This window comes from Lacerta agilis, chromosome 1 (genome assembly GCF_009819535.1).
Source record: "Lacerta agilis isolate rLacAgi1 chromosome 1, rLacAgi1.pri, whole genome shotgun sequence".
In the NCBI taxonomy this organism is placed as follows: Eukaryota; Metazoa; Chordata; class Lepidosauria; order Squamata; family Lacertidae; genus Lacerta; species Lacerta agilis.
Window position 1 is genome coordinate 133,129,254 of NC_046312.1, and position 15,309 is coordinate 133,144,562.

At 40.5% G+C, this 15,309-nt stretch overlaps 1 protein-coding gene across 1 annotated transcript in view; it reads right to left on the bottom strand.

Moving 5' to 3' along the window:
* The window catches only part of AGAP1 (ArfGAP with GTPase domain, ankyrin repeat and PH domain 1), a 372,692-nt gene that overhangs the window by 46,663 nt on the left and 310,720 nt on the right, over positions 1-15,309 (bottom strand). The window contains 3 exon segments of the mRNA XM_033172415.1: positions 11,203-11,425; positions 14,745-14,811; positions 14,813-14,836. Coding sequence (XP_033028306.1) covers positions 11,203-11,425; positions 14,745-14,811; positions 14,813-14,836 — 314 coding nt within the window.

Consider the following 15,309-nt stretch of genomic DNA (forward strand, 5'->3'; position numbering starts at 1 on the left):
GCTCAACTCCAAGTCTCCGCTTTGGCTCAGGGACTTGCAATTTATACCCAAAGTGTAATTATTTCACTCCTTGATACCAACAACTGTGTCTGAAAGAGTGCTTTTGCTACTAGTTGATGTTACATGGGCACATAAGAAGAGCCTGCAGGACCAGTTTCTTTAGTACAGCAATCAGTTCTCACAGTAGTCAGCCAGATGCTTCCAGGAAGCCCAAAAGCAGGACCCAAGTGCAACAGCTTCTCCTTACTTGTGATTCCCAGCAACTGGCAACCAGAGGAAAACTGTCTCAAACAGTGGAGACAGATAGAACATTGCCATCATGGCTAGTAGCCACTGATAGCTTTTTCCTACAGCTGATAGCCTTATCCTCCAATAATGCTGCAGGTCTCTATTCCCCCCCAGGCTTTTCCAAGTTTCAGTCAATAGATGATTGCTACTTTACCCCCCCCCCCAATATCCTATCCCCAGCTGCTGCTTGATAAACTTCTCTCTGCTCCTAGGATGCACCCCAAGATGCTGCTGGATTTTAACCCGTTACTTAAATCTTAGAACCCCAAACAGAGAGAAGGCTTTCTGCTAAATCTGATTTGCCAGATGAATATACTACTCTTCCACAGCATCAACATGTATTTTTTTTTAAGAGACCAAACTGCACTACAGCTGCAACATTCCTATCACCAAGGTCCATCTGCCACCCACTCAACATCCCAATCTGTAACATGGGGACTAGAAATACCATTAACTAAGAGCACAATGCCTCTGAGATACCTACTGATATTCTGCCCTGCACTAAGGGAATGAATTTATGGTGGCAGTGCTGATGGCAACGAAGCCTCCCAACTTACTGTTTGCTTAGCTTTTCTGAACCCAAAGAGGAGCAAAGTGTACAGAAGGACTTAAGGAGGGGGGAAAAGATTAAGTTGGAGGAGACTGTGATGGAAGAACCGGGAGATGTGCTGCAGAGGTGAGGAAAGCTGATGTTTACATACCGAACCTTCATACTTGCATGGAAAAATATTCAGCCAATGTAAATTTGCCTGGTACAGCAGTCAATCCTGTAACAACTACGGTACTTTAACAGATAATGAATGTTTTTCACACTTGGGTCCAATATATGTGAACATCACATTTTGTGGCATGTAATTCTTGCCTGTGTATGTAGAAGTATATGTGGCAGGCTTAAAAAAACCCATTGCTTAATTATGGTCACCTAAAAATGCCCAAGAAGGTGCAAAACTTTCATAATGGGATGCCTGAAATAATTCCTGAAGTGAAATGCAGTATCTAGAAGATTCTGGTTTACTGGAAAGCAATGGATTGGTTATCATAATGGCACTTGCCAATCATGTTAGAAGGGAGCTTTTTGAAATTTGCAGATTTACACATGTAGCTTAATATTTACTAATAAGCAATTAACTATAATGTACTCAAAGATGAGTTAATGAGGATAGCTCAGTCATGTGCGAGAGTGAATTACAACACTCTGAGAGAATTAAGAAGTCTCCTTAACCAACAGAACTTGCTAAAATATCCTATGTAAAATGTGTGTCCCCTAGCAGCTGTTTGGTCTGTGGAAGCACAGCTGCCTAAACTTTATTGGCACTAAATGTCATTCTTGCACGCAAATTGGATGCCTGGAAAACCCGAAGGCACATCTTGGTCCGTTAGTGCTATCATATACAATCATGTTTCCCAATAAGATGTGAAAACAGAAATGGAAAGTGTCAACAAACCCTGGCCACAGCAAGGACTGGGGCATGCCCACTGACAAGCGTGCCACCATGACAAAAATTTACTCTGAGTTGTAATTAGTGGCACTGTCATTTTTGGTTGCTCCTGCCAATTAATTTAGCCTGTCAAATAGAAAAACAGCAACATTCACATGATAATTTATAAATGGGGAGATGAATCTAGCAAAGCTGTAGCTGCAGCCAGCAGAATTCCCTCAGAGCACTTAAAAAATAAAATAAAAGGAATGGGGGTGTGCATGGGGGTGGGCGGGAAGAAAGTTAAACTGTCCTTGTTATAATTGTTAACGCTGATCGCTCAAGTAGAAGACGGGCTGATTAAAACTCCAAACGAGCCTCTAGCTCGCTTATATCTCAGAGTCCAGAATGATAGAATCAGAGGAGTTTATTCATACCATTAAACCCCAGAGAACTTAATTGAAAGAAGAGCACAGCCCGGACCTTGACAAGCGGGAGGTCACAGTAATTGCTGCCGGACATATTTAACATTAAGATAATCAGGCCATTAATTACCCTTTGGATCATTAAATCAGCCAGTTGCAAAATGAAATTTCTGCCTCTATTACTCACTTGAGAGACCACAGGGGTGGCTTTTAATTTATCAGTGAGCTTGAGATACAAAGGACCAGGCATGGGGAAGGAGAAAAGGGGGAGAGGACGGGGGGGGGGGGTTGCTTCAGCAGAGGCAGGAATATCAATCCGCCATGCTTGGTGATTGTGGCAAATTAACTAGGTAAGATAACCTCAGCTTCTAAAAGGCAGAAGCTGGGGGTATGTAAATAGATGAGGGCAGACAGGGAGATCAGAAGCTGCACACCACTTAGCAGGATAATAAAGGAAATCATCCTTGATTATCAGTGCTAATTTGGACACTGCCGGTAGCTTGTTATGCGTGTTCTGAGTAGCATTTAATTAATTCAATTGCTTGTTAATGAGGGAAGTGACATGTGGGGAGCAGATGCCACCCAACTGCAGATGGGTTCTGGTCAGCCCATCACAATAAAGTCTTTTTTTAAAGCCCCCCCCCCCCCAATGCGAAAAGTGTCAAGCATGGAAGCACATTCAAAAGGGGCATAACACTGACCTCACCAGGAGAAGAGATGGTAAGAAATAATAAAGCCTGGCAACAGTGAATATACAGGTACTAATGTTCCCAGAGGGTCTATCTGTAATGGTACTGACATCCTTATATCAGAAATTCAAGACTAATATGACTACACCGTCATTGTATGATCAGATTTAATAAGGCAAATAAAGGTTGCAATGCAATTGTTTACATCTGAGCTACAAGCAGTTTTGATAGGCCATCCCTTGGCACGATTCTCAATAGGAATCTGGCATTAGTAGTTCAGAATTTTTGGGGGGCGGGGCACTGTTTCCCAGCATACCCCCAAGTTGCTGTTGGATAAGACAGCAGCAGCCCCGAGGATGCAGAGCATCAGGCCCCTTGGCTGGCATTGCCACAAATGAAAATCAGCATCATATACAGCTTTACTGAGGTGTGGAATCATCTTCCCAACCACCTAGCAAGTATCTGCCTAGCCTGGCTGTTGGAACGGGCAGGCCGACAGTCAGTTTTGCTTCTGCATTAATGCTGTGATGACTGTTGCTTGCCAGTCAGCCCCAGCCTTGTTCTGCATAGTGGCTGTTGTGATTCAGGTACTCAGAGCAGAATGGAGACAGATGCATTTAATGTGTGCTTCTGTGGCCAGCCTGCCAACTCTGGTCTTTCCTTGCCTGAGCCCTGGCTGTCCACTTGGCTATCACAGCCTGAGCCTGGTTGGGAATCAGTATTTTGCTACCTACATTTACAGCCCTGCCACTCACACCAGCACAAGAATTCAGCAGCCAGCCAGTGGTATAGTGGCTAATTTTGAAGTGTAGGAGCTCAATGTGATGGCCCCCATAGGCACATCCCATGGACACAGTTGTACTGACCCATATACACAGAGGCATACAGAACACCCCCCCAAAAAACCCCACAAGCAAACACACTTAGCATAATACCAATTATTTTCAGAATCAGCTGACACTTGCAGATGTTTAGAGAACCAACTTACCTTGGAGGATACATTAAGCATTAATAAAAGATCTTCAGCTAGCTGCAGTGCAAACTTTAGCTTTCAATTTGAAATGCAAACAGTGTTGCAAATAACTGTCAAGTGAATGTTTGGGCTAAGGGGTCATCAATATATGGATGACACCCAGCTCTATCACTTATTTTCACCTGCAAATTCCAGGGAGACTGTGGAGACAGTTTTGGAGTGGATGGAAGTGCTGTGACTGGGAAAGTGAGCTGATTGAGATGAGGGGTACAACTGGTTCTAGATAGCAAACCAAGCTGATAGATAGGGGATTCTCCTGGGCTCAGCACTGTCTGTGGATATGAGGATCCTTCATCAGTTTAGGCTGATAGGCCAGTTAGGACCATCACAAGACCATGCCTCAGTAATTCATGCATTAGTCACTCTCAGATTAGGCTACTGCCATATGCTCTTTGTGGGACTGACTTCAAAAATGATGCCCACCTGTTGCTGAAGTTGGTGAGCATGAGAGACAGGGGCTTTCCCATGGTGCTTCACAGACTGTGGCATTTCCTCCCAAATCTGCAGGGAGTCAACTCAGCAGTTTTGACACTGCAGGCTTCAAAGGAGGTTTTAAAAACCCACCTTTCCAAGGACCACTTTCACTTGAATAAGGATAATTTGCTGAGGACACTAACTCAGGAAACTACAGAGTGGATAATTTGTAAGGTGCTATATTAATGTTATTTATCTGACTGACTTTAACTGTGTAAGTTGTTCTTTACTAATGTTTAATGCTGTTGTCTTTTTATAGCTTAAATTGCTGGTTACACTGTGTTTTTATGATAGTATGAGCCATCTTGAGTGCCCAATGCCTGAAAAAGCAAGACAATATAGTTTTATGAATAAATAAAAATAAACAAATATTCTGGATCCACTGAGCATCTTCAGTCTTTATTGGGCTACATTTGTGCTTTCCCTCTATTTTTTGTTTTTGTTTGTTTTTTTGAGGGGTGTGTGGACTGACTTGTGTCCAGGCTCAGCTACATGAAAACCACGACTTTCTTCATGAATATCTATGGATGACTACTACTTCTGTTCATGTGGTCTTGTTGGGGGGGGGATGGGGTTGGCTGTTGTTGATGTCAATATTCTGTATCTTCATTTTGGATCTTATGATTTATGTAGAAATTGTTCAATCTGGTTGTATACATATTGATGTTTTGTTTATTGTTTGACTACTTTGGTTATGTTTGTAGTTACATTTTTAAAAAAATATGCTGTAAGTCACCACAGAGCCTAGGGCTTGCTGATCAGAAGGTCGGCGGTTCGAATCCCTGCTTTGAGGTGAGCTCCCATTGCTCAGTCCCTGCTCCTGCCCACCTATCAGTTCGAAAGCATGTCAAAACTGCAAGTAGATAAATGGGTACCGCTCCGGCGGAAAGGTAAACGGCGTTTCTGTGCGCTGCTCTGGTTCACCAGAAGCGGCTTAGTCATGCTGGCCACATGACCCGGAAGCTGTCTGCGGACAAACGCCGGCTCCCTCGGCAGATAGAGCAAGATGAGGGTCCCTTTACCTTTTAAGTGGCATTCAGCATGGTTTTAACTTTGGAAAGGCAACATACAAATAAAAGTGTGAACTAGGAAGTAACCTACCTGGACCCTGAAATTATCCTTTCTACACACCCACACCCACCTTTGTCTTCCTTTGTCCAGCCACTCTGTTCTGCTTCTACCCTAACCCTTAATAAGTCAGCCAGTATTCCGTGGTCACTGAGTCTTTAAAGAGCTGCTACCAGAGTTCTCATTTCCCTTACCACAGCACCAAATAACTCTAAATAACTTAAAGGTGGCATTCCTATAAAAGGAGGAGAGAGTACAAAACTCCCAAATTGTTGACATACTTATAATAAACCTCTAGTTGTAAACTTATCACTATAGACCACAAAGTTATGTTCCCATTTACAAAAAATGGCAACATATAGAACAAAAAAAGGGGGAAGATAAGACATGGAGTTCTTTAATTTCCTATCACGATATTGACATGAATTGCTACCAGTTCTTTTTTTGAGCAACCTCTAAATATGCGTATAAGTCTGCTGAAGTCCGAGTGTTCCACAAGAGGAACCCAACTTAGATCACATTCCTGTACTGCTGTGACTTGTAGAACATCCCGCAATCTGGACAGGGCCCATGTGTTGGCAGCACATTTGTACATACACAGCATATTCTAAGATGAACATTGAGGAAAAATAACTAATGAAGTAGTTCCAGATCAGCATCAAGATACAGGCAAACATTTTATTAATTCCTGTTTTAAAGATGGACAGCCTTTTTATGTTATTCAAAAGCGATACTTTCTTTTATCAAGCAGAATTCTGTCCCTGTGTGGTTGTTCAGACACCACTGTCATTTCACTGCCACACCAGTCAAAATCAATGCTTTAGGTGCCTGCTTAAACGGTATCAATAGCAACTGGATGGGGGGGGGGGAAAGGTCTTGATTTCAACCCAATTCATTTAATCATAACATTGATCAAATCTAATTTGACCCACATTACGAAGGGAGGGTTTAAGGACAGATGCCCCCAAGACATCAAATTTAAAATTGAATACACTGGGAAAAAATGTCAGCTGTTGCACAATCCATACCAAAAGATTTCCCCCTTTTCTCCCTTTCCTGGGAGTAATTAAAAGATGCTTTTCTTGACTAATGATCCCCTGTTTAGAAATAGGAAGTCGATATTCCTCCTGCAGCAGTCAGCTTCAATTTGTCACACTGCTCCAGAAGTTTGAGAAGTGGTTTTCAGGGTTGTTTGGTAATTGCTGGAGCCAATTACAAGCTTTTTAAAGCTGACCTAATCAGTGGTCCACTGAAAACAATCAGAAGCCAGCTGGTCTTGTTCCTACAGTAGTTTCAAAAGCTCTCCTCCTGCTTTGCAACTTTATAAACTTTTTGTGCTTGGTTTAGTCACACAAATCACAGGCCACAAATGTTAACTTGCAAGCTGTAGCTGCTCACCAAGATTTTCCTCAGAATCATATGAAATCTCTGCTTAAAGTTCATTGCAGCTTCCACTGCACTCCTGGTTATGAAGAACGATCTGTTTCTAACTGCCAAATTTTAAAGTTAGGCATGATGTTAATGTTGAGATCGCCTGAAATATTTGAATTTTCATAGTATCTGTTAAAAATTACAAGAGTGGAAGTATTTCCCATACTAAGACTTGAAATCTATCCTATTTGATAGTATTAAGTGGTGGAGAATCAACATACTTTTTCTTCTTATAGGTAATGTTTACATAGCACTATCAATGTATATTGCTCTTTATGAAATTCTGCACAAAGAAGCTCACAGCCCAAAATTCAATACAGGAGTAGGTTTTGAATGGAAGAAGGATTGACATCTACGTAGACATGTTGGAACTGAAAGGAGGGGGGTGAGCCTCCTTTGTTATTATATTTCGTTTTGCTATGTTATATGGCAAAATCCCCCCTCTGAAAGAACCAAGTGCTCAATTATTTATAGCAAGCGAGACTGGAGAGGTGGTGTATTTGGTGATATAATATGACTCTAATAATCATTAACTGTGTGGAAATAACAATTATTCAAAAGTGGAAAACCAGGTTGAAAGTATTCAGCTGCAGATATATTGGAAGAGGATAAAGAGTTTCCCAATTTTGATCTGGAGAATGACTGGAGAGACGCCCCCCCCAAAAAAAACTTTGGAAGTTTGCCTGGAATTAAAATCGGCCAATTAACCAAGCGGCCATGACCGGAAGTAGATCAGCTTGTCGAATTATATGTGGAGCCTTAGGGGGATAGGTGCCTTTTAATATCTTACTTAATATTTGCATTCCCAGTTTTATATGGCAAAACCTTCCCTGGACAGGTTAACCATCTGAAGGACAGCTGGTCTTAAAAGCATCGGGCAGATGCCTTGATTTGATTTTTTCTGGACTGATTTGGCTGCTGCCCGAGGTGAGAAGATTTTTGGACTGGCTTGGCGGAAATATCATTTTGTGAAGAGATATCATGAACATACAGAGGAAACCCTGGACGTAAATTCCACACAGAATATATTGGTGTTTTTTTTATCTCACTTGTTTGATAAACTCAGAGGCTGTGAAAAGTAATGAGGATTAACATCAGAATGATTTATGGAAACTATTGTGAAAATTATGAAAGCAGTAGAAGTATGAGATGATCAGACCCCCCCCCCCCCGAACTCAGAACATGGGAAGATACCTCCAAAAAAATTATAATTTGGCATAATATTTGGACTGTTTGATTACTGAATAATATGTATAATTTGGAATATTTAATATGGTTTAATTGGATTGTTAAAGTGGAGAATTTAATAAATAGTATTTAAAAAACAAAAACAAAATTCAATACAGGAACAAGAGGGAAGTCTAAGCAGGGCAAACAAGGTAAGAGGGTGAATTTATTTCAGTCATACTTAGGCTTAGGATATGGGCACAATGCTTTAGGTTACAAAGTCTTCTGCTGAGGGTGCAAAATTTCACTTAATTATATAAGTCTCTGAAGCCACTCAGATTATATATAGATGAGAGACCAGGTACAGGGGCTGGGCAGAAACAGAGTGTGACCTTGGGGGGAGGGGTAGCAGTGTGCATGCTGGTGGTGGCGGCCAGAGCATTCCTCTGCTCCTCCCCCAGTATCTATGGCCCATGAGTAAAAAAAGTGCGCTACTACATAACAGAGCTTGGAAGGGTTAGGAGTAATCTATCTGAAAGAGTATCATTGCATGAAAGACAGTTGCCATGACTACAGTATACAGAAACGGAATGTAACAGATTTGGCCTATTTTTACCTGTACTAATTTTGGCCAAAATTGGATGTGGGGGACATGAAATTTAGTGTATTTAAGAATGCAACAAATATATGTTCATTACAGAGTCCTGATGCAAACTTCTCCCATTTACAGCTATGGGTGTATTTTGAACAGAACACCTGGTTTCTAAACTGTTATCATGGATCCATGAACAAAGAAGGGTGGGCAAGAAGAGTGATTTGTGTTGTGTGGTTAAATCAGTGTAAGAATGGGATGAAGGCACAGTAGTTTGCTCATTGGAGATAAAGAGTCTGCTATGTAACTGCAAGCTGGCTAAAACTTATTTGGGAAGTAATGAAAACTTAGGGTATCAACCAACATGCAAATCAATATGTGAACCCATTTAGAATTATTATTATTATTTTGCAAAAATTACGCCTGTGCTTTTTTATATAATGTATACAATGCCACTTTTCTGCAAGGTGGCTATATCCATGAAATGGTAGGACAGTTCTTCATATTTCCCTGGTGCTTATTACTAATGCTACTACAAAATTATTTATGTATCACAACCAAGCTGCAAGAGTGATATGGAAGGTTATTGGCTTTGGAGAGCTGTTTGGCTTCCTTAACTCAGCTTCTAGCAAGTAAGAAAATTAATCATTTGACATAGAACTCTACCTATGGATTAACTACAGTCTGTAAACTTCAGTTCAGATAGACATAATGTTGGAAATCATTCAACTACTTTTTAAAAAAGTAATCATTTTTGGTACATTAAAAAGTATACCCTTTCTGGCTACCAGTGCCCAGAGGCAATCATAGGGATGCAAAACAGGTAAGAACTACTTTATGGTTTTGCTGACACCTTGTGTTTGAAACAACAATATTAAAGCAAACATCATACATTTATGCAATATGGTAATTTTTTTGTTTGAAAAAGGAGAAAACAAGAGGGCAGCTGTATTACAAACTAGTAGAAAACTAAATATTCCTCAAATATAATACACAACCTTTAATGGTCTGTTTTGTATAAGAAGGATGTACATTGTCAGATAACAAAACTATTTCGTGAACCTATGCTGCAAGAAGTATGAAATCCAGGTATGATTTGTCCCATTGAAATAACTGAGATTTATGAGGACATGTAAGAATATAGTTTCAATGGGTCATGAGTAGATCTAACTTTCTCTGGATTTTAGCTTAACTTCAGTATAAACTTTTTTACTATTTTAGCTTAACTTCAGTATAAACTTCAGTATAAACCTTTTTTTTTTACTATTTATGTCTATTCTATACAAATGTCTGCATATATAGTAATCAAATAATGAATAAAAATAGCACCAGGAATTCATTTTGATATTTATGAATTAATGCAATGGCACTGTTGACATTATGATACAAACAGCTATATTTGTTCTGTAATAGCAAAAGACACACCAGGGTTTATATTTTTACAATGTTATGGACAGAAACCAAAGAAAGAACTTCTATTTAGGAAGAAAGCACTCAGGTATTTGAAGTTCTACTGCAGTGTTTGTTGCCTGAAAGGTAATGGGCAATAAAAATGAGTCTGAATTCTCCCTTTTCTTTTCTTGTTCCCCTTTGGGTTTGTGTTTTATTTAGATTTGTTTATTTATCTTTGATAAAAATATATATTGGATATTTAATATTAACCTTTGTGTATTTTCTTTCCAACTTAATATTAACCTTTATATATTTTCTTTCAAACTTTAATAAAATCTATTGGGGAAAAAGAGTCTGAAATACACTTATGAAGACAGCTTTTTTATTACCAGTACTTAAAATATTATGTCGTATTATGTTTCCTGAGCCACTATTCTTCAAATAAAGGCAGTAATTAATGATTCACAGAACTTAAACTCTTATATATTGGTCTAAAATTGTATTCTATTAATACTATTATCCACAACAAGTGTTATATTTAAAGGCAGCAATGACAACAGCCTTTGTTTATTTGCATAAAATCAATGTAATGAATGGAAATATTAGAAAAATATGAAATTTGCACTTAAAGAGTGTTCAGATGACACAATCAAAGAGAACCTGTATAAATGATGAAGGGGGGGGGGTAGTGTTGAGCTTACAGGTCACCTTCCTTATGCTTTACTGACTATGCTTAGGGTATTTGTGAATTACAATATTTATGTGGAGAAAGAACTCTGAAACCGCAACCCCAAATCGGCTTACAAGCCCAGTCTGGGGGTAGGCAAGTGTTGCTCCCAACTGCAGTGATTCACTTAATGTATACAGTAGTGAATTGCAGTCTGTTCTTTTAAAATTTACAACAATGTATATTGTAAGCACACACAACACAGGCAAAGAAGGACCTCGCTTGCATCCCTCAGGGTAACACTAGCTAGCTAGAATGGGGCAAGAGGAATCTCTCCCTTGCAGGACTAGTTAACTAGTTACACCACTCTGAGCTTCTTGGAGAAGGAAGGACCATATTCAGATCCAGTGCTCTTTAAGCATTAGCTCCCATTTAAGACTGCAGCCAACGAGAGCAGTGCAGACGTACTTTCAAAAGATAAACATTTCCATCTAAAGTTTGGGTTAGATATCTTTCACATACCTTTTTAACGCCTGCATGCATACTGAAACAGCTTACCTTGTGGTGTCTGGAGAGGGTTTTGTCCGTCCCTGGGTATTTTCTTCCCACACGCTATTTGCTAACTCGTTCCCAATGGACAACATTACTTTGATGAGTTCAATGGGCCAATCATCCAAGTCAAGTGAGCGCACACGGGACACGTGTGTGCCAAGGTTTCGGTGTATCCCTGAGCATTCAATACACATGAGTGCTCCCAGATTTAAGCTTGCCCAGTCAGGATCTATAGGAAACGAAAACAAAGCAACACAATGAATATACATTCTAAGAGCTTTTCCTACTTATGGCAAGGTTACCAGTAATCAACTCTTATTTGAAGTTTTAACAGAACCACTGAGTGATACATGATGCTGATGAGTCTGGGCCCCATATCTAATTCTTAGCCAATTAAGGGAACCTTTAGCTCATGGTTCTTGGGGAATATGTTTACTTGGCTGAATAAAATCTTAAGAATTATTATAGCAATGTTTTTCTACCTACACAAGCATGGTACAGGTTAGAAGCAAGTAATTTAAAGATGATGTTTTACATGAAGGTACAAGTGCAACCTATTTAGCTATCATGGGGTAAATATGTTGGCAAAATGGAGATGACAGGAAATAAGATGATTATACAACTCGGGACAAAGAGACAGCAACCAAAGAGCAGCTCTAAATGTCCAAGATAAAACCCAAACCCACTAAAACAGGTGTGGGGAGACTTTGGCCCCTAAGAAGTTGTACTACAACTTCCATCAGCCCCCACAAGCATGGCCAGGGCCACTGTGGTCCACTGACATCAGGCATGCCAAAGGTTCCTCACATCTGTACTACCATGTACTATTAAATGCAGCTACTCTCCTAATAAACACTGCCATCATTTGCAGATTCATTATTTCATATTTAACACACGCTAGTATGAAGAAGAAGAAGAAGAAGAAGAAGAAGAGGAGTTTGGATTTGATATCCCGCTTTTCACTACCCGAAGGAGTCTCAAAGCGGCTAACATTCTCCTTTCCCTTCCTCCCCCACAACAAACACTCTGTGAGGTGAGTGGGGCTGAGAGACTTCAGAGAAGTGTGACTCGCCCAAGGTCACCCAGCAGCTGCATGTGAAGGAGTGGAGACGCAAACCCGGTTCCCCAGATAACGAGTCTACCGCTCTTAACCACTACACCACAGTGGCTCTCAGTGAGAAAAGATGAACAAGGCACTCCATCCAACAGCTAAAAAGCAACCATTCTGATTTATGCAATTTCAAGGAAGTATGTGCTGCTTTTGATTTTAGAGAAATCTTGGATTGCATTAAAAATGCAAAGCCTACTGGCACCAGTTGAAGCATGGGAAAAGCACAAATAACAGTGCTTATAATTCTGAGCAGTATTTCAGATAGCCAGATGGTCCACATCAAGAAGGGTGATACAGCAAGAAGGTGGACTCTCCTTCCTTGGAGGTTTTTAAGCAGATCTGTCATGGATGCTTTAGCTGATATTTCTGCATTGCAGGGGGTTAGACTAGATGATCCTCGGGTCCCTTTTGCAAATCTATGATCCTTGAAAATTTGGAATTGACTCATGGTCTTGCTAGTAAACACTCACACCACACCTGGATAAGAGACTTGTTTAAATTGAAACCTGTATCCAAGGCGGACTATAACAGTCATGTGATAGAATTCTTAACAATTGACTTCCAAGTTTAAGCTGCAAAGGATGGTACTCTGCTGATCTCATAAACGCGAGTGTCGCGAGCACTTCGCCCTGTACAGCCACCCCCGGACGTTTCACGTCTATGAGTGCTGCACCAACGACAAACGGTCCCCAGCTGCAACCCACCAGACTACTAGCTGGAACCTGCTTGCTTCATTTACCACAGATGAGGATATTGTGAACAAAGAAGTTGTTTATTGAGTACAAAAGCTTGTGGTTGCTGATAAATAAAAGGATGTTCAATAAGCTTATAACGTATGTCGTATACCGGCCTATTACATCTAACAAATAACTAAATACCAATAACAACACGTTTCACAATCTGTTTACCCTCTCTGCTATCTTCCACCTCAGACTCTTAAAACTCCCAGCTCTCACTCCTGACTCACGCTGCTCAACTAACCTCAACTCTCCTTCTAACTCTCCACACATCTACTTCTAACCTCTAACTGACCACAGGGGGGGGTGTTTTATACCCAGGCTGAGCCCGCCCCTAAGGGTTCTAACTGTCACAAATTTAACCCCTACCTGGCTTGGGCTAGTTCTCCACAGCGAGCAAGGAAGAATAACTAAAACAATATATCCTCTCCTGGTGTCTAAATCCATTCCTACAAAGCCTGCCCACACTCAAGAGGAAATTCGGGGTCAAGCCTTTCCCAAAATGACAATGAAGTTCAAAGAAGGTACGGGGGGAAAAACACGACATTGACCTCTCCATTGCGTGTCTGCCTGTTTTACATACCAAATAAAAGACAGGTGTCTCCAATTTTAATGCAGGATGTGCATAGGGGGAGCTGACCCCCTGCCCTCTTCATTCCAGCTGCTCAGGGGGAAACCCTCACGGCCCAGGCTATACCTCAGGCTAAAACTTAGATCCCATCACCTTCCACTCAGAAAACTGAGTTATCTAAAGGATCAACTAGGCCTGTATCAATTTAGCCGAAAAGCCCATAGCAAGTGCCGGATGAAGGACACATTAGCTTGGGAGGGGTCAAATCAGCTGAGTTAAAAAGCAAGTGGCTGCCCACTGACTCCCGAGCAGGCTCAAGGTTTTACATAGACATATATTTGTGAATCTCATGCTACCAATACTCAGTACTTCATTGCTAATATTAAGATAAGCATTGTATGTTTCCTAATATCACATGCTTTTTCCTTTTTTGTCTTTTGACTTTAAAATCCACTAAAATTCATAAGAGCCATTATTTCCCCTCTTATCTAGAGCATAACAGTAGCATGTTAAGTTGAAAAGGAATGTGAAACGAAAAAAAAAATCTCCCTCCTCAAACGTGTTCCAGGGTAAGTACTGACAAAAAAATGAGGCCTTAATCCAGGGTCAGCAAACTTTTTCAGCAGGGGGCCGTTCCACTGTCTGTCAGACCTTGTGGGGGACTAGACTATATTTGAAAAAAATAATGAACGAATTCCTATGCCCCACAAATAACCCAGAGATGCATTTTAAATAAAAGGATACATTATGCTCATGTAAAAACATCAGGCAGTCCCCACAAATAACCCAGAGATGCATTTTAAATAAAAAGGACACATTCATACTCATGTAAAAACATGATGATTCCCGGACCGTCCGTGGGCCGCATTTAGAAGGCGACTGGGCCACATCTGGCCCCCGGGCATTAAGTTTGGGGACCCCTGTCTTAATCTAACCAGCAGCATGTTGTTAATTAGGATTAATAGGAATACACCACACAAATCAAATTCCATAATCAACACAAGTTGAAAGAACACTGAATACAATACCAAGAGGGAAAGAACTAAACGATGTTCCTATACACTGAAGCAAAGAGACTACAAGCCTTATGAAGCCCAAGATAATGTCCTTGGGAAAAAAAAGTACTCACTTTGTGCCCCACAGCCCACACAGCGAGAATTGCCTCTGATGTTTCTTATTGACTGAAGGGCCATGGCCCTCATTCTGACTTGTCAGTCGGGACTGGTGTATATTTAAAGAACACACCATACAGGAAATAAGACTCAAAGAAAAGACAGAGACAACATTTCTGTCAGCTGGTGAAAAAGAGAGTCCAGAACTGGGTTGAATGAACATGATAATGGAATTTGATGCTTTTGGTTAGCTTCTCAGAAGTTGATCCTTTAGCATCTTTAAGTATTGTAATTCAGTGTCTGACAAGCACAGCTCACAGTTTAATCCGTGTTTCTGACAGCTCAAGCTTTTATTAACCACTGGGCATAGAGAGTACAGGACATCAGGAATCCAAAGGCGATTGTCAGTGGTAAAGCAAGCTCAAGAACTGAAGTGTGCCATTAATACTACAGATGATCACAGAACAGTCCATTCTTATAAATTCTGTTAAATTAAATTAATTCCTGTACCACTTTTATTTCATGGCTATTGATTGTTAGGAAGATTTGGTAATAGAAGCAATGGTGAACAGAGCATTCTAC